This window comes from Perna viridis, chromosome 15 (assembly GCF_037379345.1).
Source record: "Perna viridis isolate PV_CMFRI_1.1 ecotype Kerala chromosome 15, ASM3737934v1, whole genome shotgun sequence".
Classification (NCBI taxonomy): domain Eukaryota; kingdom Metazoa; phylum Mollusca; class Bivalvia; order Mytilida; family Mytilidae; genus Perna; species Perna viridis.
In genome coordinates this window covers 23,243,223-23,266,570 of record NC_142459.1, presented here as the reverse complement: position 1 = coordinate 23,266,570, position 23,348 = coordinate 23,243,223, and the positions used below count along the sequence as shown (strand labels likewise).

The following is a 23,348-nucleotide window of genomic DNA, read 5'->3' as shown; positions in this document are numbered from 1 at the left end:
TGGCGGAGCGCAAAGGTTTCTACTATCGAATACCACAGCAGGGTTCTTTAACGTGCGAGAAACGTGGCATCTTTCCCAACACGGCGCATCACTATGGTTTGCGGTCAGGTTTTTCTGTATTATAGCCTGACAACCCCAGCATATAACACGCCAGGGGTACCACATTCCACCAACTGGAGCATACATTCCAGTGCTTTGTGGGCAGAGCGTCTAGCCCCCGGCTAGGTTTTTGAGCACTATTTTGTCGCCTTTTACGAAAGGCTTAGCGCTGCTGCAGGCCTATTCTTTTTGACACCCGGACCTGCACAGGGCTGGAAATCAAAACAATGTAATCCAGTGACCAGACATGCAAAAACTCAAAAGCAAATGAGCAACTCTGACTTCACTAAAAACTGGGAGCATGGACCGGTAGGTTAACGCATTTCAAAACACATCCACTGAGTGTCAAGCCAAGTCCGGGTAGACGAAAGAGTAAAGGATGACACGTTGAATAAATCAGTGTTCGTAGTGCAAATTGATACACCGTAACGAACCACGAGCTCATGATGACGACATTAAACTTCTGTAGTGATGACTTCAATCAACATAACCCAGTTCTAAAAGCCTGATTGTAATAGTGCAATACAAAAAGTCTGCTTAGTTACGACAAGCTCTGGAATAACGTATGAGTTGTGATATGAGAGCTCCATAAGCAGTTGCTGAAGGAATGTTGCCAAAGATGAAAGGAAAATTCTGATTGAAAAAGTCATCACGCTTATCGTAAAACTTGGTCAATAGTTTTCATTTACCATCGATCTTTAAGTGTAGGTGTCAATATATGAGGTTGAATATAGCGTCTGTAGAATCCTATATCTCAAGTTCCTTTCGGGTAGATGCAATGTAACAAATCTCTGAAACTAGGAATGTCAAAGATAATGAGTCACTTTTATAGCGGAAACTGAGATAAAAGGATCTAGCTAAAGGATATTTTTTTCTTTTGGATCAAATAAGCTATGAAGTCAGCCTCATAAGAGTGAAGGAATAGGTCAGCATGTGGAGGAGCACAATTGTCCCTTTTGAATGCAGACCGTTTGTTGAAAAACGCGTCTATCACACTGGACAAATATGTTGTCGATCGTTTATGATAAGCCAGCTTTGTAGCCTAACAGTGTTTTGCAAGGTAAGCTAAGTTGCTATGTTTTTTTTTTTTTTTTTTTTAAATATTTCTGTCATTAGTTTTGTTATAATATTGATTTATTCCTAGCATGGCAAATAGAATTTATGTAAGTAATTGAAATAGCAGAATTGTGTATTTTTATCTCAATAATAAATACGCCAGACATTGGTCACAAATGCTAACAATACCAATTAAATATTGTTTTATTTGAGCTATGTATGGTTGATTCTCTAATACAATAAGTATAACCTTTTATCATTGTAATGTAGATATTAGATACATGGCTATAAGACATCTAATGATTGTACTTATTTTATAGGGCCTTTTTCCCTGAAAATATTAATATTGTAAATTATCCTGTCATTGTCGTTTTACAAATAAAGCCTCTGAACCTTAATGTTTTTGATTGTTTAGCCCTTATGTGACGTACGAGCTGTTACATAATGATCCAGGGGAAATAACTCTCAAATTTATGAGGAAAAATATATTATACAGTGAAACCGGTCTGAACCGAACCCAGAATTGAACGAAAATCTACCTAAGCCAGACAAGTCCCATTGTACGAATAGGATTCGGTTTAGAGAGGTTTACTATACAAAGAAAAGGAAAGGGGTTAATGACCACAAGCCATATACTTATGCGATAGACCTTGATTTTACCTTTTATATCCAACGTCATGACATCAATAATATACAGATCGTAAATACAAGTCAAATGATCAACATCCACCCATTCATACGCTTGGGCTATGTTCTACAAAAAGTCATATCTAAGTAATTACATATGAACCAATGCAGTCAAAAGATTGATTAATAACTCTCAAAGATGAAGGGAAAAATCAAACAAACTAAGCTCCAACTATATTTTTGAATGTTTAAGTACAGGTAAATAAACATGAAAGGTGCGTAAATTTTGTATTATACCCCACACCAAATCTTAGAATCAAAAGGTTGCTTAGCAGAGACTTACATAAAAAAGCTTAATCCATCGAATTATTCCTATCTAGCTATAATTATGGTATATTTGTATTTCATCTTCATCAGATCGAGATTTCTACTATTGAGGCATTGATTGGTTATTCTTGAACTTCCTGTGGAAGATATGTCATGCATTTCAGAAGAGAACGTTTAAACAATCGAGTAGACCCTCATTTGTACTAGACCGACACACTGAGTCGTGTCATTATTATACACGGTCACAGAAACAACAGCCTGCAGGTATACACAATTGGACACATTTTCCTCCCAGTCAACCAGTCGTCACTATAACCCCTTTAGTACCGCGTACTTGACAGAGAAGCAGTGACTACCACTTTTGAAGTCTTTGAAGTGTCTCGGCGGGGATTCGTACCCGCCACCCTCCGTTCTCGAGGCGCACGCTACCCTAGGACCACCGAGGCGATTATTATAAAAGGACAATTTTAAAACATCAGAATACTTATTGTTTCGACTATTTCAAAACAAGAGATCAACGAACGAGATATAGAACTAATGTGAAAAGATATACGACTTAAAGATTATAAAGATTAAAATAACGAAGAATTGAAGGTACAGAATATGAAAGAAAGACGCAAGAAAAGGTATACTCTTCTTTAAAATTGCAAACACATACACCACTTTACAAACCACCAAGCTTCAAAATTTAATGGCTATACCAGCAGGTAATCTAAAAATTCTTACAATCTCCAATTACATATGAAATTTAGAAAAGGCGTCTTGATTTTTAAGTCATGAAACATAGTATAACCTGAATTCTTTACTGCAACTTAGATTGACCAGAAGTTGTTTGGTTTCCTGGTTGTAGTTAATGTGCTTTGGACTCATTTCCTCGTCCTTTTCAATCAAACATTTATAACTTTTCCCGTCAGTGGACATGACGTAGACCCCGGCTAAAGCATCACAGACGTATACCTTGTCCATCCCATCATATAGGATTTCATTTAATTCTGTGAAGTCGTCGTGTCGATGCACCCACAATAATTGTCCACTGATGTCACTGCAGTATAATAAGGTTAAGTCATGGTAGTATATTTTATTAGTATCCACTGCTAGTCGGTAAACAGGATTCTCACTTTCAATATGAATTTTCTCCACCGTTTTAGAGTAAGTAATGTCTACATGTGTTCTGCGAATAAGTTCATCGCCAAATGCAGCATATAAGTAGTCGTTATTATAGGCAAGCCCATTGCTTCCCCAAGCGCCTGTTGTTATGCTGTGTAATAGTTTGAATGATTGGATGTCGTAAATGTTGATATTGCCGTCAAAATAACTGATGGCAAATCGAGTTTTATCTAATATTTCAATGTCACAAGGAAAACCTTCAAATTTCATCTCGTTGATTTTTTCTTTGTCGGTTTGAAAAATAATACGCCGGTTATTGTGGTCAAGAACGACATATTTTCCATCCGTTAAAATCTTACAAGTTCCTACTTTGGGTTTTTTACTGCCAGAGTTAACAAGATCAAATGTTTTACGCTGCTTGAGGTTGACCTTTAGCGTCCCCTCCTTAATGGAGTCATGTGACTCTTTTGGTGTACCAGTTGTTTCGGATTCCTTGAACTTGTTCTTCTCTATAGAAATGTTGCCGAAAGAACAAAGTTGATGCTCGGTCGATATGGTGTCAAAACCTTGCATTTTGATTGTGATTTCTTTCGCAAAATCGGTGGTTTTCCTTGTTTTCTCTTTATCCAATTTCTTCTGAATTTGTGTCATTGCTCTAAACATGTGACTGCTCGAGGACGACTTTATTAACGTTAAACAATCATTTATCTCATTTAGATTTTTCTTTTTATCTTCCATTTCTGCTTTCATACTTTCGAATTCGGATTTTGCCTCTTTATATTTCGAATCGAGATCTCTTGTGCATGCAGACTCCATGCGATCTAAGTAAACTAAATTCTTCCGCTTTATCTCTTTAATTTTTAGAAGTATTCGAAGTCTATCTGAATCAAGAGTGTTGCCGATTGTTTGAGCACCTTCGAGACATTTGTCTGTATTTGTTATCATTGCCTTCAGGTCGTCTTCAAATTTAAGAAATCGTGGAGACGAGTGAAATCGTAGAGTGGCCTCCTGAATCGATAATACACCTTCACATTGCTCGTGCTTGGATTCGACGCATTCAGCACAAATTTCTTCATCATGGATTGAACAAAAGAAAGTTATGTTCTTACAATGACTGTTGCAAAATGGTTCCTCGTTATCTAAAATGGCATTAATACTTTCGATAGAACTGACTCGGTGGTGTCTCGTTGCTTTCAGACTGGCGTGATAACGACCACAATTCTGACAAAACCCTTCGTTACATTCATGACATAGTGCAACCGCTTTAGTGACTTTATTTTGATATTCACAGGTAGTACATATTGTTTTGACGGCAGACATTGCCTAAAATTCAATAAAAGTTCATATGAATTAATTATGTCGGTTCGGACGTTCATGGTAAAATCAACTCAGTAATGTGACCTTCTGCAAGCCATTCGCAGAATTTCACACTACCACTTTGTTTGCTAAAAATGGAAAAAGAATTCTATCTTTGAACATTCAAATGAATTCCATGATTATTGGATGAGTTTGTGCAACTATATTAACATTAAGGGATTAAAACTGGATTTCTTCTCTTGTGACCATATACCAACTTTTTTGCCTTTTTTTTAAACAAAAATATAAATTTTGTATTTTTTCCCAAAAATTTAAGCAGAAATGTAACTTTTACAACTCAATGAAGAACGTCTGCTAAAATTATTACTATTTCAAAGAAAAGGTTATTTTAAGTTCTATTTTATAAATAAATTTACAGATAATGCAATTATGTTTTGCTTCAAATTTCGATAAACTTTCTACGTAGGCTTTAATAACAGCTCATCGTTTGCAAAATGGCCTAATAGAGTGCGCCAGTATTTTTCAAAAATAATTTTCTTTTGATGTCTATTAAGATGTCTAAAATACGATTGTCCGTACGGTTTTCGGTGCTCACACCGATTGACCCTTCAGCCTCTATGTCACCTAAAATCGACGCCGATTTTATCTCTTTCTAGCAAACCATGGTCATTATATTCTCAGATTTATTTCATGTTTGTTTTTAAATTTTTAAATTACGATACAATAATCACAATACTGTGAGAGTATTATTGTCCGTTGGGTACCAATTTTCGTGGTTTTCGTGGGTTTGGTAAACCACAAATTTTGGTTCCCAAAGAAACGGAAATTTCTTATTGTTTTGTTTGATAAAGTTGCCAAATCCACGAATTAAAGAATCCACGAAATGGCGTTTCCCATAATCATGAATACTGATATCTACGAATAAAAGTATATCCACAGTATTACAATAAACATTGATCGCTCATAAGGGTGTGTGCATAATTCCATTTTTTTTCAGCATCATCTCTAAATAGAACAATAGAACACAAGGTAAACCAATTTATTATTATTGTTACTATTATATTTTCATTTTTATCATCATTTTTATTATTTTTAAAAAAAAAGACATTGTCTATGAAACACAACCATTCTCTGAGCTCCATAATTTCCAAATTTCTATGTGATCAGTTAATCAATGTTACTTGACACTTATACATTTGTATTACTGCTATATCGTGTTTTCACTTCCTTTTTTTTAATCATAGATTTAATTACGGTTTAATTCCTGTCGATCAACATCACAAATTTAAATTATGAGAACTTTAATCAAGTTAATGTTCATGGTTAAGTATAGAAGACCTTACCTAAGCACTGAATGAAAAAAGATCCTCAATGAGAAATAAACTCCTAACTTTCTGATGAACCTAACTTGACAGCCTAACCGAATTAGAAATGTTAACAATAAGGTTTATTTATACTGCTTGTGGTTGTTTGTCCACGTGTAAAAGTACATGTAGTTAGGTGTTTCAATATAAAATAAAAATCATACTGTTGATTTTCTTTCACACATCGTTTTGTAAAGATCCTTTAATTCTTTGTTTATGCAGATGACGAGTTTTTACTTCAATGCTTGATTGCTGTTAATACAAACAATGTTCTTTGCTATATCATTATCTAGGATGCTTCTTATTCGCAAATTGCAATACACTATGTTTGACTAAGTAATGGGGTTCAAAGGGTTATAGATAATGATGTAAAAATAGTGAAAGAGAGAAATGGAGTGCAAATAACACATTCATCCCCGATAACAACGGCACATTCAGTAAAACCAATTTCAGATGAATTTCAATACAAAATGTTCGCTTCTTAATTACTGTGATGCAAGTTAAGTTGGGTGAACATCGTTGATAATGTCACGTATAGACCTACGTTTTGTTGTGGCTATCGTCACGTATACAAGAAGGTAGTCTTTCCATAACAACCTTAACAACATTGTCAACCTTCTCAAAACTATTATTCTAATTAAGTAGCAGTCTTTGCAAAAATCAGACGGGTGACGATTCATGCAGGTCAAAAACCCACTACAAAAACACTTTTATTTCCGATACAAAAATAATTACAGACCACCCCTTAATTTGTTATTTTGGAAGCTTTTATGAAATACTTGTTATTTTTCATTATTTTAACAGTAAAACCAATGGAAAATCTAGGAAAATCCTTTTCCCGCCACTTTTTTAAATGGTTGTATCTCGATACGCAATGCCCCTTCTATTTTTTTCTTTGTATCTTGTTCTATCATGAAATATCTTGAACGATTTCACAACCCTTTGAAAGAGTAATCAAGGGAACCAAGGTTATAGTGGTAATCAAAAGAATGTAATCCAGTGACAAAGACCAGACATGGAAAAGCGACATACACAACAAAGAACATAGAGTAACTAAAATCATATATACAAAGTAACAAAAGCAAATGACGGACTCCACTAAAAATTGGGAGCATGAACCAGATGCACCGGTAGGGTAAGCGTCCTCTGCTTCTTTATATAGAGTAGCGAACATCATTAATACAAATTGCTTTTTGTAATATATAAACAACCTTCAAATTGAGGTGATCAGTTCTGTTCCCTGTGGTGTCGGATTTTCTTTGTCATAGATCTATGGGTGACCATGAGCTGACATGTCTCATCCCGGTAGGGTTGTTGTCTCTTTGATATATTCACCGTATCCATTTTCGTCATATTAGATATGACATTAGTATGAATATCCACATTCTGTTAATCATTGACATTCATGTGGTTATCACAAGTAATGTAACGAAAAACTCTTAAGATGAATATACTTAAATACGGTATTCAGTCATAAACCTGGCATTATTTAAGGAGGTGAACCTAAGGTAAGGGACACAACCCTTACAAATCATTGGAACGTTTGTATTCAGGCTCTTTATATCAATCTCATATAAGCATCAAAGTAACTTGGATTGTTTTCATTCTGTTTCAAATGAAAGCTTGCAGGACTTTGGTGAAATTGATTATGGTACAAACATATCACTGATTTCAAGAGTTATGACTCTTACCCTAGGTCTACCTCCTTAATAAAAACCCATGTATCAGTACTTTACGGAAGTAACTCTCAAAGGGAAATGAATAAAATCAAAAATAGCAGTTTTAATTGATACTATATATAAATTCGGTTGGATTTGCTCGTGTATTATTGTCACAAAATGATAAAAAAAATATCCTGTCAATTTGGTTGGAATTCAGGCACAAGTTAAACATAAACAAGGATAAATTGGTTTAACAAATATGTTTATTGTTATGCTAACCCAAGTGGAAACTTAATTGTTTCATGATATCTTGGCATTTATTCGCTTCTTTTCAATATAAATGTTCATGTAGGTATATTTTTTCTTTACCATTTAACCATTGAATAATATCCTGAATAAAACATCCCATAAAATAATATCCTGATTACTAGTAGGCTGGGATATTAATTAGTAACTAAAAATATCGTGGATAACATGTCAGATCAAAAACTATCCGAATGATAAACCCCATACCTAACTTGTGAACTCTTTTTTCCCCACAAAACAAAGCCCCATTTTTACATAGTAGAAGTAACCCAAAAGGAAATCCTTTGATACATGAATGTTTAATCATGATAAAATTGTGTATATGAAACCAATTTAACAACGGTTACCATGGAAAACATTTAAGTATTACAAAATATCCCCGGTTTAATTTGATTTTTTTTTCGGTGGAAAAAACGGTATAATATACGAACTGTCCTTTAACAAATTGAGACGTATCGATATGAAATTAAATTACGACATCGGCGGATCCAGGGGGAGATGCAGGATGTTGAAAACCCTCCTTTTTATTGGAAAATTTGGCGTTATCGTGTGTGAAATTGACAAAATATAGCAAAAAGTGTCCGAGCACCCCATTTTTCTAAGTAACCATTGCTTGCACCTTTCCTTTTAAAAATGAATTCGCCTCTGTTATGATAAAAAAACATTTCAACCGAAGACAAAAAAAAATAGAATGTCCAGAGTATGGCAAAAACCTTTATACTAATTACATTATGTATGAACTACTGGGGAAAATGGCGGAGGTCCAAAGTTCAAAATCAATCCATCTATTGACAGCCGATAATTGCGACGAAATTGGATGGACAAATTACTAATGTATCGTACAAACAACTTTTCGGATTTGTAAAGAGCAATGCTCACTCAATACGCATGCCTTGTTATTTTTTTTTTCACATCCGGTATAACAGTCTATAGGCTAGCGATGTGATACGTAGTCAATCAAGAAACGGCTACAGGTCGGCGGAGGAAATTAGATGCATTAACAATAAGGTTAATTGTAACTTACAAAACTCCCACATCAAGCTAAAAATCCAAACATATCTGCTTGCATCTTTTCAAAGTGAGCAATGACCAAAATGATCCAATAAGATTTGGAGAGCTTGGTACTGCATATAAATATTTAGAATGTGCGAAAGTCTGGCATATATCCGGTTTGATATAGAGATATCAATAAGTGCTTACATATTCTTTGCATACTGTCTAACGTTTTTTGTTTAAATTAAATGTTGGAACACAATGTTTGTACTTTGACATAAAGCAGTTGAACAAACAAAGATAAAATTTTAATGTTGCTATGGTGTATTTGTGATTGTTTAGTTTTCACATGTTCTTGATAGCTTATTGCTTTTTCAAATCAGAGTTGTCTTTCTTTGTCTAGATTTTAGTTCTCGGTTATATAAGGAAAATCAAACGAACTTACTCATTCCAAATTAAAAATTGGTTTGTATACATTACTCATTAGCTCATCTGACTAAGGCGTCCGTCGTCGAATTGACCACCCAACCCAACTATAGCCATAGAGTAAAATTAATCCTTTCAACGAACTAGGGTTGAATAATATAACAATATGACGTTAACTGTTCTTCAATACATGAATGCGTCTAGTTAATGTTATTCACAAAAAGAAAACTTTGACATTTACATGTACATGTATAATACATCATATGGTTTTACCTTAAAGTAGCAAACGAAATTCAAATTTTCCTTCGGTTTTGAATTCTTTCAACAGAATTTCGGGGTAAAGCTCAAACAGAAAACGAGACTTACTAGCCCTTTTAGATCTTTAAAATGACAAAACCCCTGGTAGATAATCTGAATGCAGAAATATATTCATATCAATTCATTTCTCTGCTGCAAAAGAATGTTCATCTATTTTTACTAATACATGGAAATATTTTAAACGCCAACTGAGCTGCGTGGTATTCGGGTATAATCATGAGAACCAATTAAAGTGTGATCTTACACTACAGGTGCACCTGATCCATGCTCCCAGTTTTAAGTGGAGTCTGAGTTGCTCATTTGCTTTTGTTACTTTGTATGTATGATTTTAGTTACTGTATGTTCTTTGTTGTGTATGTCTGTTTTCCATGTCGGGTCTTTCTCCCTGGATTACATTCTTTTGATTACCGCTATAACCTTGGTTCCCTTGATTACTTTTCCATGTCTGGTCTTTGTCCCTGGATTACATTCTTTTGATTACCACTATAATCTTGGTTCCCTTGATTACTCTTTGATTACCACTATAACCTTGGTTCCCTTGATTACTCTTTGATTACCGCTATAATCTTGTTTCCCTTGATTACTCTTTGATTTCCACTATAACCTTGGTTCCCTTGATTACTCTTTGATTACCGCTATAACCTTGTTTCCCTTGATTACTCTTTGATTACTGCTATAACCTTGTTTCCCTTGATTACTCTTCCATGTCTGGTCTTTGTTCCAGGATTACATTCTTTTGATTACCACTATAACCTTGGTTCCCTTGATTACTCTTTGATTACCACTATAACCTTGTTTCCCTTGATTACTCTTTGATTACCACTATAACCTTGGTTCCCTTGATTACTCTTTGATTACCGCTATAACCTTGTTTCCCTTGATTACTCTTATCAATATCAACACTGTAAGCAACTCATTTGAAAAAAAAACCGAGAGATTTGGATTAGAAAGGACCATGCTCCATTTATCACATTCCAGCTGAAAATGCCCCCGTAAAAAATCAAATGTTGCACAAAGAATGTTAAAAAGTGTCCCATTTAAATTCTGAAGATCATTAAAATTGGCCCATCTTCAAAGAGTAACCGCAATAAATTGTCTTTCAAACAATTTGAACTGATTTTATTAAAACACTTGAAGAGAACTGTAAAAAGTGAGAGCATTTTAAAATTCAGAACAGAAACAAGGCGACTGTTCTACATGAATAATACTTGTTTTGCATAGTATCTCCTTAGATACCTGGTAACGTTGTGCGTTTTATAAAAAGGATATCGAAGAGGGGGCAAAAATAACCTTAACTGCACCGGTTTCTTGTATACGTGGGTATTGTGGAACAATCTCTCATAATACGAAAATACCTGTATCCATATTATGAAAAAGTTTAATCCTCATTGTAATTCCCAAAAGTAAAACCTATGAAATTCATTTTATTTCCAAAAATTCTCATTTGAAGATAATTAAATGACTTAATTGACTAAAGAAGGAAATATCAAGGTGCACACACACATACAAACTAAATACTTGAGTATTGAAGACAATGACAACTCTGTAGCTTTGAATATTCGCACGGAAATTTAACAAAAATTAAAACGGAAACAAGGAACAATACTGTTTTAAAGACTTTCGCTTTTTGTGTTCTCAAATGAATGGTCTAGACCAAGGTGTGGTAATGTTAAGACTTCCTCAATTATTCTACATGTACAGCATAGTTTCTTACACTGAAGATAAGCAGGTCAATCGCAAACTAACAAAGGCAAGAGATATTTCCCCAAAATAAGAATTATGTCATGATTTTCAAAAAATCACCGAGTGGAAACAGGAAATTTTTCACAAAACTCCGATTTTGAGATTGTGGCAGCGTCTATTTCAATTTCATTCTACCAACACTTTAGCTACACATTATAGTAGATTTGTAAATTACTAAATGTTTCTTAAGGATGTTCACTAGTCTAAGTAAAAAAGGATTTCAAAGGGGTGCAAAGGATTTCTCTTGATTTTTCCATTGCCGGATAGGCTTCATGTAACTAGTGGTATTTTATCTACTTAAAACCCTAAAGAAATTGCAACGATTAAAAAAATAACTTCCAAAATAATAACATTTTGAAGTGTTTTTAATGATTATTATAAAAAAAAATGTGGGGGTCACAGGGGCTAAAACAATAAATCATGGTAAAATTCAGTTATAATTTTAGAATCGTACAGAATCTACTGGTTATTGCAAACAAGGCTTTTCCTTCTGACTTTCTGTGTGACGAGAAAGGCTGAGTAGTCCCGATTGTGTTATAGACAGGGGTGTTTCCTGGATTTCCGGTTAGGCCATTAGGGGACGTAAATAGAATTAAAGCTGATTCAAGCGATTCAAGAAAATTTTTGGGTATATCAATTTGAAAAATATCTATATTTTAAGGCAAAAAATCCTTTTTTGATGAACATTTGGGTTCCCGTATGAATTCTTGCCTACAATGGATCATGTCTGCAAGCACCCGTTACATTTCCATTTATCTATTTAAGAAATTGCTTTTTGCCATTTTTGTAATTTACTAAAATATGTTTTATACACTGGCCTATAGCAGTAATGTGGTTCTGGAAGTCGGAAGTCCCTTTTGCCTGGAAAATATTATGCAAATAATGAGAAAACAATATAGCCTGGAACCCCCTTTTTCTGCCCCTTTAAAACATCTGGATCCTCGCTTGTATATCAGTCAGACACAGACTAGTCACTGGTGTTTATAGCAAATGAACGAAACTCCACATCAAATGCAGATCTTTTTTATTGCAAAATCGTTGTTACAAAATTTCACCTGAAATCATTCCATTCCAACCCATTGCGGGGGATAATAATCAGTGATGTTAAACTGTTTTGAAAGCCAACTCCCCCTCTTAGGAAAATTGCTAAAGTAAACTGTCTTTCCCCCGGCAAGATAAGCACCCCACCAACCGAATGTGCCTGAAGTAATAATAGCATGGTTACAAAGTGACATAAGTGACATATCAACTTCGACATTTCCGGTTCCGGTATACACAACATCCTTCCCTTGCATATGCGCTTTACTCCACTTGGGATCATCCGATATGACTAGAAACATAGGAGATTTTAATAATTGCCGGAAGTATGATAAAGCCTTTGTTATATACTCTGGTGTTGCAACATTATAGCCCCGTTTTATTTCATTTGGAATTGCCATATCACCGCGCCTGATGTGGACAAATACCAAGGGCCGGCCTTTTGCGTTAATTGTTTTTAATACTTCAGTTGCTTTCCGCTTTATATTTGGCTTGAACTTGAATGACGCTAGAACTTCCTTTTTACAATGGTCAAAATAGCGCCATGATTGAAAATACCCGTTTAAAGTCCAATTTTTAGTATGATCCAAGTTCTCAAGTCTTTTGTCATACGCGTTTGATTTGCCTTCACCAATAGCAGCCGAGTTCATCACATGAATGTCTTTTGGCACGTTCAAATTGAAAATACGGTGTAGAATGTTTCGACTAGATATAAATGGTGTGTAGTTATGACGACATGCTGTTCCAATAAGTGTAGCAAATTCGAACATTTGGTTACCAAGACGACCTTTACCAGATACCGTCATGAGATGGGTTTGGCGAAAATTATTCGTTATTCCATTGATTATTTGGCTTGAAGAAGATGTAGCTAAAGTAAATGAGCGTTTTGTTGGTGCTGTATTGACAGGTGCAGGTTGTATCACTTTAGCCGTTTGCGGTCTGAGTGCCTTACTAGTCTTAGAAATCACTTGATGAAAAACTTTTGGTATGATTTGAACAGATTTGTTTGTAGATGTAAGAAAATATTCCACCATAAATACAGACATTCCTAATATCACAAATACTACAAAGGTTTTCGTACAGTGAGAAATACTACATGATACTCGATGAGTTTCCATGATTGTCTTAATTCCTGCATTTTTTCTATATCGTGCAAATTCCAACCTGAAAAGGAAAACAAGGCATTGTATGTTCAAGTTAATGTTACTGGAACTTAAAGGTAAACACGGAACTCTTTTTTTTAAAACTATAAGTCATAATAAACACGTCAGGCAGGTAGTCTATTTATATGAAGTTTGCTTATTGTGGTGCTAATCAAGTAATCTTTGTTTGAAAAAAAAAACTATCTAAATTCAACTTTAAAAAACTCTATTGGTTTTTCATTGGTCATAATCTTAGAAAAGAAAGGCCAGCGCCTTAAGGAAATTTAAACAGTGTGCACATATCGTTCGAAATATAATTAAAACTTTGCTGGGTCATTTATTTGGTTCCTTACTTTTTAAAAGAAGAGTAAAAATTTCCAAAAGCATTGCCCTTTTTCGAAAGTAGGAAGAAATTATGCAGGTTATTTCCAGTAGGGGGATCTAATTTTTTACGTCTAAGCCTCATTAGTGAATACATGTATGTGATGTTTCCCTGTAGGGGGATTCAATTTTTAACGTCTTAGACTCTTTAGTATATGCCTGTGACAAGTGCTACTCATTGATAAATTGCATGTCAAATTTTAGATACAAGATCTACTTCTATACTTCCGGTTCCAGAAGACCACAGGCAGAACCGTTTGTTTCGGCGGCTGGAGTCCCATATTATTTCAATTTGGAAGTCTGCTAAATTTTGTGAGTTTTGAGGGCAACAATTGACCAATAATAACCTGGATTCCCCTTTTTTACTGGACCCCCCCCCCCCCCGCGATCCCTTGATATACGCTAGAAGATATTAGTAAATCCTACAGGGAGAATGAAACACATAATTGCGGTATAAGGTTGAATTTCACCTCCTGCATCTGCACTATATTAATATCTATACAGATCCGGGATGTTGAAGATCAGTTCTCTACCCTTTATAGTGCAGATTAAGGACAGTAAAGATTAGCCATTTACCTTTTAAGTTCAAAATCCAGGATGGTGGAGGTCACCCCTTTACCCTTTATAGTGCAGATTAAGGACGGTGAAGATTAGCCCTTTACACTTCAGAATTCAGGATGATGAAGATCACCCCTTTACCCTTTATAGTGCAGATTAAGGACGGTGGAGATTATCCATTTACCCTTTAAAGTTCAGAATCCAGGATGGTGAAGATCAGCCCTCTATAGTACCAAGGATGTTGACAGCCAACCCATCGCCCTTTGTTGTGCAGATCAAGGACGATGAAGAAAGATTCAATTACATACATGTATAAAGAGATGTAGAAGCACTCTAGCGGTTTCACGCCATTCTTTTTTTAAAGAAAAACACACGCTAACTAAACATGTTATCTCAGCCGTATCCTTGTATGAAGAGCGTCTTCATACAGTATTTATATGTACTGAATTCAGTTCAGCAATGAAGACGTTCGGTGTATCTCCATCTTCCTGATTTTTTTCATGGTTAGATATCCTTGAATGTCACCCTTAAGTGTACTTCAATAGTTTACTTTAGATTTCCCAAACAAACTCATTCATGTTACCAAATATTTGTAGAAAAAGTAAAATATATCAAGTAATTTGTCAAAGTTGTTTAACGACAACGGCATTTAGTTTTCCTTGTGTTAGCACGTATTACTCAGCTTGGTAAAATACATGTAGTTCCGGCTATCCTAGATTTGAACGGTTTCATGCTAAACTAAGATGTTTATTAACTATTATTAAAGCGTTAAATATTAAGACTTAAACGTAATAGACGAAGGGTAATAACAAAATTACCGAAGTGATACACTCTAAGCAATAGACAAAAGGAAAAACTGTATAACAAATTGAAATCAGGTTAAAAACCGGAAAGTTGGAATCTATCGCATTGGTCCCGACTTGGTACAGGCATTTCCGACAGAAATGGTACGTTAAACCAGGTTTTATAGTGCGCTCAACCTCAAGTTTCCATTACGGTTAACGTTAATTATTTCCAGTATATTTCAACATAAATGGGCAGCATCAAAGTGCCACCAATCAAAATTGGTAAAATAGTAGCCAAAAACAGAACAAAAGAGACGAACAACTTTTTATTTGAAAAAATAAAGGAACTAATTACAAATTAAGTAAATCTTAGAAGGCGCCAACTTATAAACAGTCTTGAATTTTGTGGGAAGACATATCAAGTTCAAGATGAAAAAAAAATAACTAGAAAAACTGTAAGCAAGCTCACTAAGTAATAACTCCACTCCCCTCTCAGAAACCATATAGGAAACCCCCATAAGTGGTTAAAGGCATTCAGACGTGAGCAAAATAATAGGAGGTGCACAATGGCATCATGTGGTAAAGAATTTGTGAAAGGTTCAGCAAATTCCATTCTGCGGTTTCAGGGTCGCGGATTAGAAGAAGATGGTTCCCCTAGGTCGACCAATGACAATGACAGGGGACCCCAAAAGTTATTCAGATGGAAATAGGACATTTACTATGGCATCATGTAATAAAGAATATGCGAAAGTTTCAGCAAATTTCATTCAGTGATTTGCAGATTACAAGATTGTCCCCCTTGGTCGACCAATTGAAAAGGCTATGGTTCGCATCAGGAAATCTCGTGACATACATGTAACTACATATACGTGAAACCAATAGAATGGATTGTAATCGACAGTTCAAATGCATGGACATTTGTCATTTACGGAACGTTGTGTTCAGCTAAAAAACATCTTTTTGCGTAAAAATGCTGATAAAAAAAGAAAAATATTTATTATTAATTGATAAAAAAAAATGAACACACTTAGAAAAAGGTATTTTCTTAATTCTAGTTCAGTAAAAAACATCTTTTTGCCTAAAAACACAGAAAATATAGAAAAAAAATATTTATTTCTCATATGATAAATGTGATTTTATCTGTATTTTTACGTAAAAAGATATTTTTGACTCAACTAATAATAAGAAAAGAAAAAAAATGAAGATTTTCAATCATTGTTTTGCATAAGCCATTGCAATGCAGCGTTTCAAAATTCTGTAAGTAAGCGATAAAATGCAGATCGGTCTTCGGACTTCAGTAAGGAAAATGAAACTAGAACGAGACCTATTGGACTGAAGGCGCAAAAAAAAATGACACAGTGCTTTAAAAGCTTTGAAATACCAATTTTCCCTGTATAATGGATGTTTGTGGCATTAGACATACGGTGCTTAGTGTGAGCAATGAATTCATATCAATAAAGACCGAAAACAGAATTATACATCTCACCTCATTCAATGGCTTTGTCGAAAATTGTGCAGTACTTTATTTAAAAAAATCATGCCGTCTGACTCTTGATCATGACAGTTTTTGACAAGATGACGACATCTTTTTCAAATATCATATCATCTGATAACCTTATACTAACATAAAAAAAACTAACGTCACAAGACTAGAAGGCCGGTTCCAATTCATGACCCTGAACACGTGTGTTGATAATTTCTATATATTTCGCCAGCTTGTGGAAGCAATTTCCATTCATTTTATATTTGTTCTATTATGTGAAAAGAAAACTTGTGAATTCAATATGTATGTGACCTGTCTGAATAATCTCATTTGTTAAACAAAATTAAAAATGAGCCATGTTCGATATAGACTCTTGCGTTTTATATACATATGTCGGATATGATTTTTTTTACACTATTTTTCCTACGTGTTTTGTTGAGTTGTTACAAGAACAACCGTCAGTGTATTGACCCCTATTATTTCCTTAGATTCCCCGTATGATCGGACATATGCCATTTTTCTACCTACCCAGAAATCGACATTCGTACAAAAATCGTATTATCATTTTTCAGCAATGTTTGTCTATCTTTGATTAAACCTTACTGATAATATGGAATTGGCATTGCCTAAATCAGCAAGCAGCAAAAGCTTTACTTTACGTGTACTGTCTGTGCGAGATTCGTCAAACTAATAAAAACCTTACAAGATGGGTAGGGTTTGGGTGACAATTTTTGTTTCGAAAGTGCAAAATTATATTTAAATTTCAACAGCAAGCGAAATCAATATTTTTGTTTGAAATCTGCCTTGTTAAATAATGAGGAATTTTTTTTCAAAGAATGGGCATGGAGCTAATTTTTAACTGCTTGGAACGAGTGACTATGAACAAAATGTTTCTTTTTTTTTTTCAAAATTCCAACCCCCCCCTTTTTCCCTTGGCTTTTTAAATGGTCGATAAATATGTAGCATGCAACCTACTATGTATATAGTTTTCTCATATAGAAAAAAAATGAAAATCACAGGAGTATCCCCCTTTCTCGGAATTTCTGAATCAACCAACCACCCAAGGCCTTTTAATGCCGATGGCATGTCGTTCCACGATATTTGTCGGTTTTATTTCTTATAAATTTCCCATAACTATACATTATTTAGAGTCAGAGTTTAGACACTTTTTTTCAACTCAGACAGATGATCCATATTACAAGAAGATATTATCTATCGCTGTGGAAATATTTCACCTGAAGGAATGTTTCAAATAATTGTAAACAAAGAGTTTTCCAAATTCATATTCATATTATATGTTGTGCACTAGTAAAAACAATTATTCTGACTTTTTGTTTTACTCTCAGCCGAGCTTGTAAATGTACTAGTTTTAACAGTATATTTGAGGGGAAAAATGCTTCCTTCTATTTAATTACGAAAAAAAAATGTTTTTCACAAAAGAAGAAAAAAAAAAGATCGTATCAGAAAAAAAATCCGTTGACGATGTGTGCACGTGCAACTGTACTGCGGCAAGCGCGGACGTCAAAGAGAGCCCACCACCGACTAATAACATTCACGACTCTAATAGGAGCTTAATGTATTGTAAACCATGACGAGGACATGGACTATCTTAATTCCCCTGATCATATATTAAACTGTCGAAAGATATTTAAAGCTCTGTTTAAATGGGTTTATAATAGTTTAAAGTGATCAAGTTATTGTTCCAAAGTTAATTCATATATACAAGTAATGTGCATATACTGCATATCTCTTTTAGCAGGAAAACACATTTTCTTGATATAGATATCTCCATGTTTCTTATAATTAGTATTTTGTGTAGATGAATATATCTAACATGGCACCACAAAATGTCACAAAGCAATTGAATAAATTGTAAATAAACAACTTACCGTTATGTCTTCAACAAAAACCATATCAGGGATTTCCGTTCACAGGTCACTATTTTATCTTGAGGTCCACATATGGGGAAGGATATTCACCTGTTATTTCAAATAATGGTTGTAACAAGTTTTATTATCGATCCAAAGTAATCAACACAGAGTTCCAACTTTCATTCTAGCGTAATCGATCGATCTACTACGTCACAGTGACACAAAAGAACAGATTAGTTTGACAATGTAGACAAAACTGACACACTTGGGTAGAGAAAAAATATTTAGAATTTTAGTCTTGGTCAATAAGTTCACACTGATATATTATTTTTATTTCCTTCCTATTTTTCTTTTTAATACGATTTTTATAAATTTCAAATTCAAATGCAAATTACAATGTATTTATTGGTATATTATCCAAATAATAGGATTACAACCAGTTACAATACAGGACAAAACTCATAAAGTTCAGGTGTAAAACTATGCTACATGCGATAAAATAATATAATTTTCATAGTCTTGCACTTTGAACGGATATAATTTGTACTATGTACTTTGGTAGCAAATACATGTATCTTATAAATACGCTTTTTTTTAGCCTTTTCCATTAAATTATTCAACCCAATCAGTTAACAACTAATTCATTTAATTTTGAACACGCAATTTCGCAAAAGCTGAAATCTACATGTAGACACTTGTACAATCAATCCTGAATTTATGACAGTAATCCAATAATTGACATTTAGTTAATGGTCTCAGTCTAGAGAGATAAAACATGCGATGAAACGAAGTGCTGCTGTTGATCCATCGTCGTGGGTAACCCACTTTACAAATCTAAAAAAAAATAAAAGACAATAGACCTTTTTGTGGTAAGTTGGTGAGCATGCTCAATATACACTTCCGCGAGGTAGAGCTTGGGTAGAACAAAAGAATTTTCCTCGCGGAAGTGTATATTGAGCATGCTCTATGCATGCTCATCCACTACCCCAACGTTAGCACAAAAGGGTCTATTTAAGGACTTGAGCTCCTACTTCACATTTTTGATAATTTAGACAACGTCATCATTTAAAAGGATCATGTAAAATGTGATTCATGGGTAAATAGCCTACATATTTTTATTTTTGATATTTTGTTTGAAATGTCATAGTAAACAGAAACAAACATGTGGTTTTTCATATAACCCCTGCTCTTAGGAGATAAAAATTATATCGTATGCACTGTAAATTTCAAAATTAAGGGAGATAACTCTGTAAATGGCGCTCAAATACAATAGAATCTACTGGATTTTCCATGTTGATTATCTTCTATGAGCAGGCAGATTGAATGAATAATTGTAAATTTCATAGTATAGACCCACAAAACGACTTAATTACAAAAATAAAAAATATGTAGCCTTTTTTAGGGTGTATCACATTTTTCAGATTTTGCATGATTCTTACAAAGACAGCTAATTTTCTTCGCCACATTAACGCGAACAGGAAAATATTGAAGAACGGTGTGAGTCAGTTACATTTGTATTGATTGGATATGCATAAAAAGAATACATGTAATTTAGTTCATTTATCATCAATTTACCTCAATCACACGACATATAGGCAATAAAACGATGGTGTTACTGTTATTAATAATATAAAAATATACGACGTCAGTTTAGATTTGAAACTTAAAAAAAAGCATGGCTTAATAAGCGTCGTCGGACATTTTTGTTTGGAAATGCATTCCAACCAAAAATATTACTGTTATATTTAGAGTTAAAACTCGGTAATTAAAAAAAAAACAAGGTTAATAAAGAAACTAGCGAAAGAGAAATTTAGATCAAATTTAGATAACGTTCTTTTAGAAAATGCGTATTGGAAAATTATGAAAATGTTGATAAACTCCAACAAAGGATCTGGGAATATTCCACCATTAAATAACATAAAAAAATGTAATAAATGATGTTCAGATCGTGGAGCTCAAGGTAGCGTATGAGGACGAGAAGAAATGTAATCTCTTAAATAGTTTGATTCAGATTTCTAACGTCGATGAAAAAAACGGTTAATTAACAAAATTTCCAAAGCAGACTAATTCACAAATACTGGATATAAATAATATTGACATGTATGAAATCATTGACGTTATAAAAGTTCTAGTCCCCAAGCAGGCCCCAAGAAAGCATCAGGTCCAGATTTGATGAAGTCATAAAACGTTAAAACTACATGTATATCCAGCGAAAATGGCAGTCCAACTACAAATATTCTTTAATAAATCAAATTACGGACCGTTATCCTACAACATGTAGCTGGAAAATTACAAATATGATATCTATTTTTTTCTCTGATTATAGGCCAATATATTAATAAGTGGTGAAGGTAAAGTTATGGGAAGGGTTGTTTTTAAGCATGTTTATAATAACCTGAAATCTAATAATCTCATATTTAAATATCAGTCCTGGGTTTTGCCCACGTATTCAGCAGTTCATCAAATTTTAGAAACCTATGATTATTCTGTTCTCTTGAGGGAAAAGAATTTTTAAACTGTTCCGTGTTTTGCGATTTTTCTAAAGCATTTGACAAACTTTTGCATAAGGGAATGATACATAAAATGGAAACTTATCGTATTAAAGGAAGACTTATACATTGGTTTGAAAATTATCTATATGAAAGAAAACAAATAGTTGTATTGAATAAAGCTTTATCGTTGCCGCACAAAGTGTCAGCGGGCGTCCCTCAAGGATCGGTCCTTGGTCCTCAGCTTTTTATTGAATACATTAATGATATCGCTTGTAATCTTATATCATCGTGCATACATTTTGCTGATGATGAAATTGAATTACTAACTATCCAGACAAAATCAAGAAAAAACTATGTCTATTTTTTATCAGACCCATTTTCGAATATGTCAGTGAAGTTTGGGATAAATGTGGATCGGGTTACGCTAATCAATTAGAACAATTGCAATATGATGCAGCAAGAATAGTGACTGATTTACCTACATTCACAAGAACCGAATGATTATATAGGAAATTTGGGTAGCAATCACTTGGAGCCTGGAGAAAGAAGGAATTTCCAACCAAGAAAATTACAAATGTTCTATAACACGGTGTATAACAATGCACCAGATTATCTATGTAATATTGTCCCGCCAAATATCCAAAGCACGTAAAATTATCCATTACGTAATGGGCAAGATATAATTGTTCCCTTCTGCAGACTTACTCTGACATCCGAGTCATTTATGCCTTCAACAATTCGTCATTGGAATAAACTTGACAAAAATCTACGTAATTCTGACACAAAGGCAAAATTTAAAACAGCTGGATAAGAGAAAAACAAAAAATTCCATCACATTTTTCGTTTGGACAAAGAAATCTAAATCTTATTCTTTGTCAATTAAGGTGTTCAGCATCCTTTTTAAACTACGATCTTTTCAGATGCATTATCCGATTCATTTTGTCGGTGTGTGGCGTTAATTGAAGATGTGCGTCATTTCCTTATGGGTTGCTCTTTTACGCAGACTGAAGACGTGTACTTATATATATTAATTGAACTGGCTGCCCGAAATGTGTCTTTTGTCCATTGAGCTCCTAATCAGAGTCTGAGCAATTTTGCTTTGAGCAATAAAATATGTTTTAACTTAAAAACAAGTTTATTCCACAGTACAGTACTGTTCAAAAGCTAATTGTCATGTAACCGTACGACTCTATGACCGACCAAAACAGATTAGTATGCTGTAATAAGTGACACCTATACTATTGCAATTGAGTGTAATCCGATAATGTACTAGCAACAGCACTACAGCTCCGCGACTCGAGTCAAAGAGGAATTCAAGCCAAACTTTAAAAAAAATATCTCAAAAAGTTTGTTTTAAATGATAAACTCCATCCGTAGAACAATCCGGACAATACAAATGATGTCTTGTCTACGTCCAGTATTTCTGCTTTTTTACATTTTGTATCTCTGAACGGTGACTGGTTTTCAAAATTCACTCAGGACGCTGCAGACAGCATCTCAGAAAATGCAAGAATTTAATTAGACAAAGAAATGCGAGATTCGGCGAACCAGAGCTTGCCGAAACTACGCAGACTTTTTGTATCGCGCTAGAACTCTAATAGGCTTCTGGAACAAGGTTATGTTGCAAAAAGATTGAACTCATCAAAACAGAACTTTTATGGTCGTCATCATGAACTCGTGGATCGTTATGGTGTATCCATCTGCGCCATGAAAACTGATTTATTCAACGGCTCATAGTTTTCCTTCCCTCGTTTGTCTACCCCGGACTTGACTTTTTATGAGCAACTCGGTGGGTGTTTCTAGAAAAGCAGAGGACGCTTACCCCACCGGTGCACCTGTTCCATGCTCCCAGTTGTTAGTGGAGTCCGAGTTGCTCATTTACTTTTGTTACTTTGTATGTATGATTTTAGTTAATTTATGTTCTTTGTTGTGTATGTCTGTTTTCCATATCTGGTCTTTGTCGATGGATTGCATTCTTTTGATTACCGCTATAACCTTGGTTCTCTTGATTACTCTTTCAAAGGCATGAAAAAGTAAATTCATACGATTTAAAACGACGTTTGATGTAAATAATTATTATTATATCCAAAAGTTTCGGAAGGCTTGTTTGGAGCGATTGGAAGGATAGGAATTGGTTTTACGCCAATGCGTGTAGCAGGCTTTTGTTAATTCGACCGTCTCGTTGCTGTGCCCCTTCTGATTATTAAACAGTATAGAACACTATGTATAGACGTTATATTTGAAATTTTAAAAT

The 23,348-nt window shown here is 34.3% G+C and overlaps 2 protein-coding genes across 3 annotated transcripts; both read right to left on the bottom strand.

Moving 5' to 3' along the window:
• Positions 1-2,730: 2,730 nt before the first annotated feature.
• On the bottom strand, positions 2,731-9,090 carry LOC148597527 (uncharacterized). 2 transcript variants are annotated; one of them, XM_088563572.1, is made up of 2 exons: positions 8,889-9,090; positions 2,731-4,539 (listed from the first exon to the last, which is right to left on the bottom strand). In XM_088563572.1, the coding sequence occupies exon 2, from the start codon at positions 4,534-4,536 to the stop codon at positions 2,884-2,886; it is 1,653 nt and encodes a 550-aa protein (XP_088419698.1). In that variant the 5' UTR covers positions 4,537-4,539; positions 8,889-9,090; the 3' UTR covers positions 2,731-2,883. The 2 variants fall into 2 exon arrangements, with proteins under 2 accessions (XP_088419698.1, XP_088419697.1); XM_088563571.1 differs by lacking the exon at positions 8,889-9,090 and adding an exon at positions 5,877-6,035.
• Positions 9,091-12,351: 3,261 nt separating this feature from the next.
• On the bottom strand, positions 12,352-18,801 carry LOC148597526 (galactoside alpha-(1,2)-fucosyltransferase 2-like). Its single transcript, XM_088563796.1, has 2 exons — positions 18,621-18,801; positions 12,352-13,546 (listed from the first exon to the last, which is right to left on the bottom strand). Exon 2 carries the CDS (start codon positions 13,498-13,500, stop codon positions 12,406-12,408), a length of 1,095 nt encoding a protein of 364 aa, XP_088419922.1. The 5' UTR covers positions 13,501-13,546; positions 18,621-18,801; the 3' UTR covers positions 12,352-12,405.
• Between the last annotated feature and the right edge of the window lie 4,547 nt (positions 18,802-23,348).

What these genes read in the sequence shown, in the direction of transcription:
- LOC148597527 (XM_088563572.1), bottom strand. Translation starts at nt 4,536, where the DNA reads ATGTCTGCCGTCAAAACAATATGTACTACCTGTGAATATCAAAATAAA.
- LOC148597526 (XM_088563796.1), bottom strand. Translation starts at nt 13,500, where the DNA reads ATGGAAACTCATCGAGTATCATGTAGTATTTCTCACTGTACGAAAACC.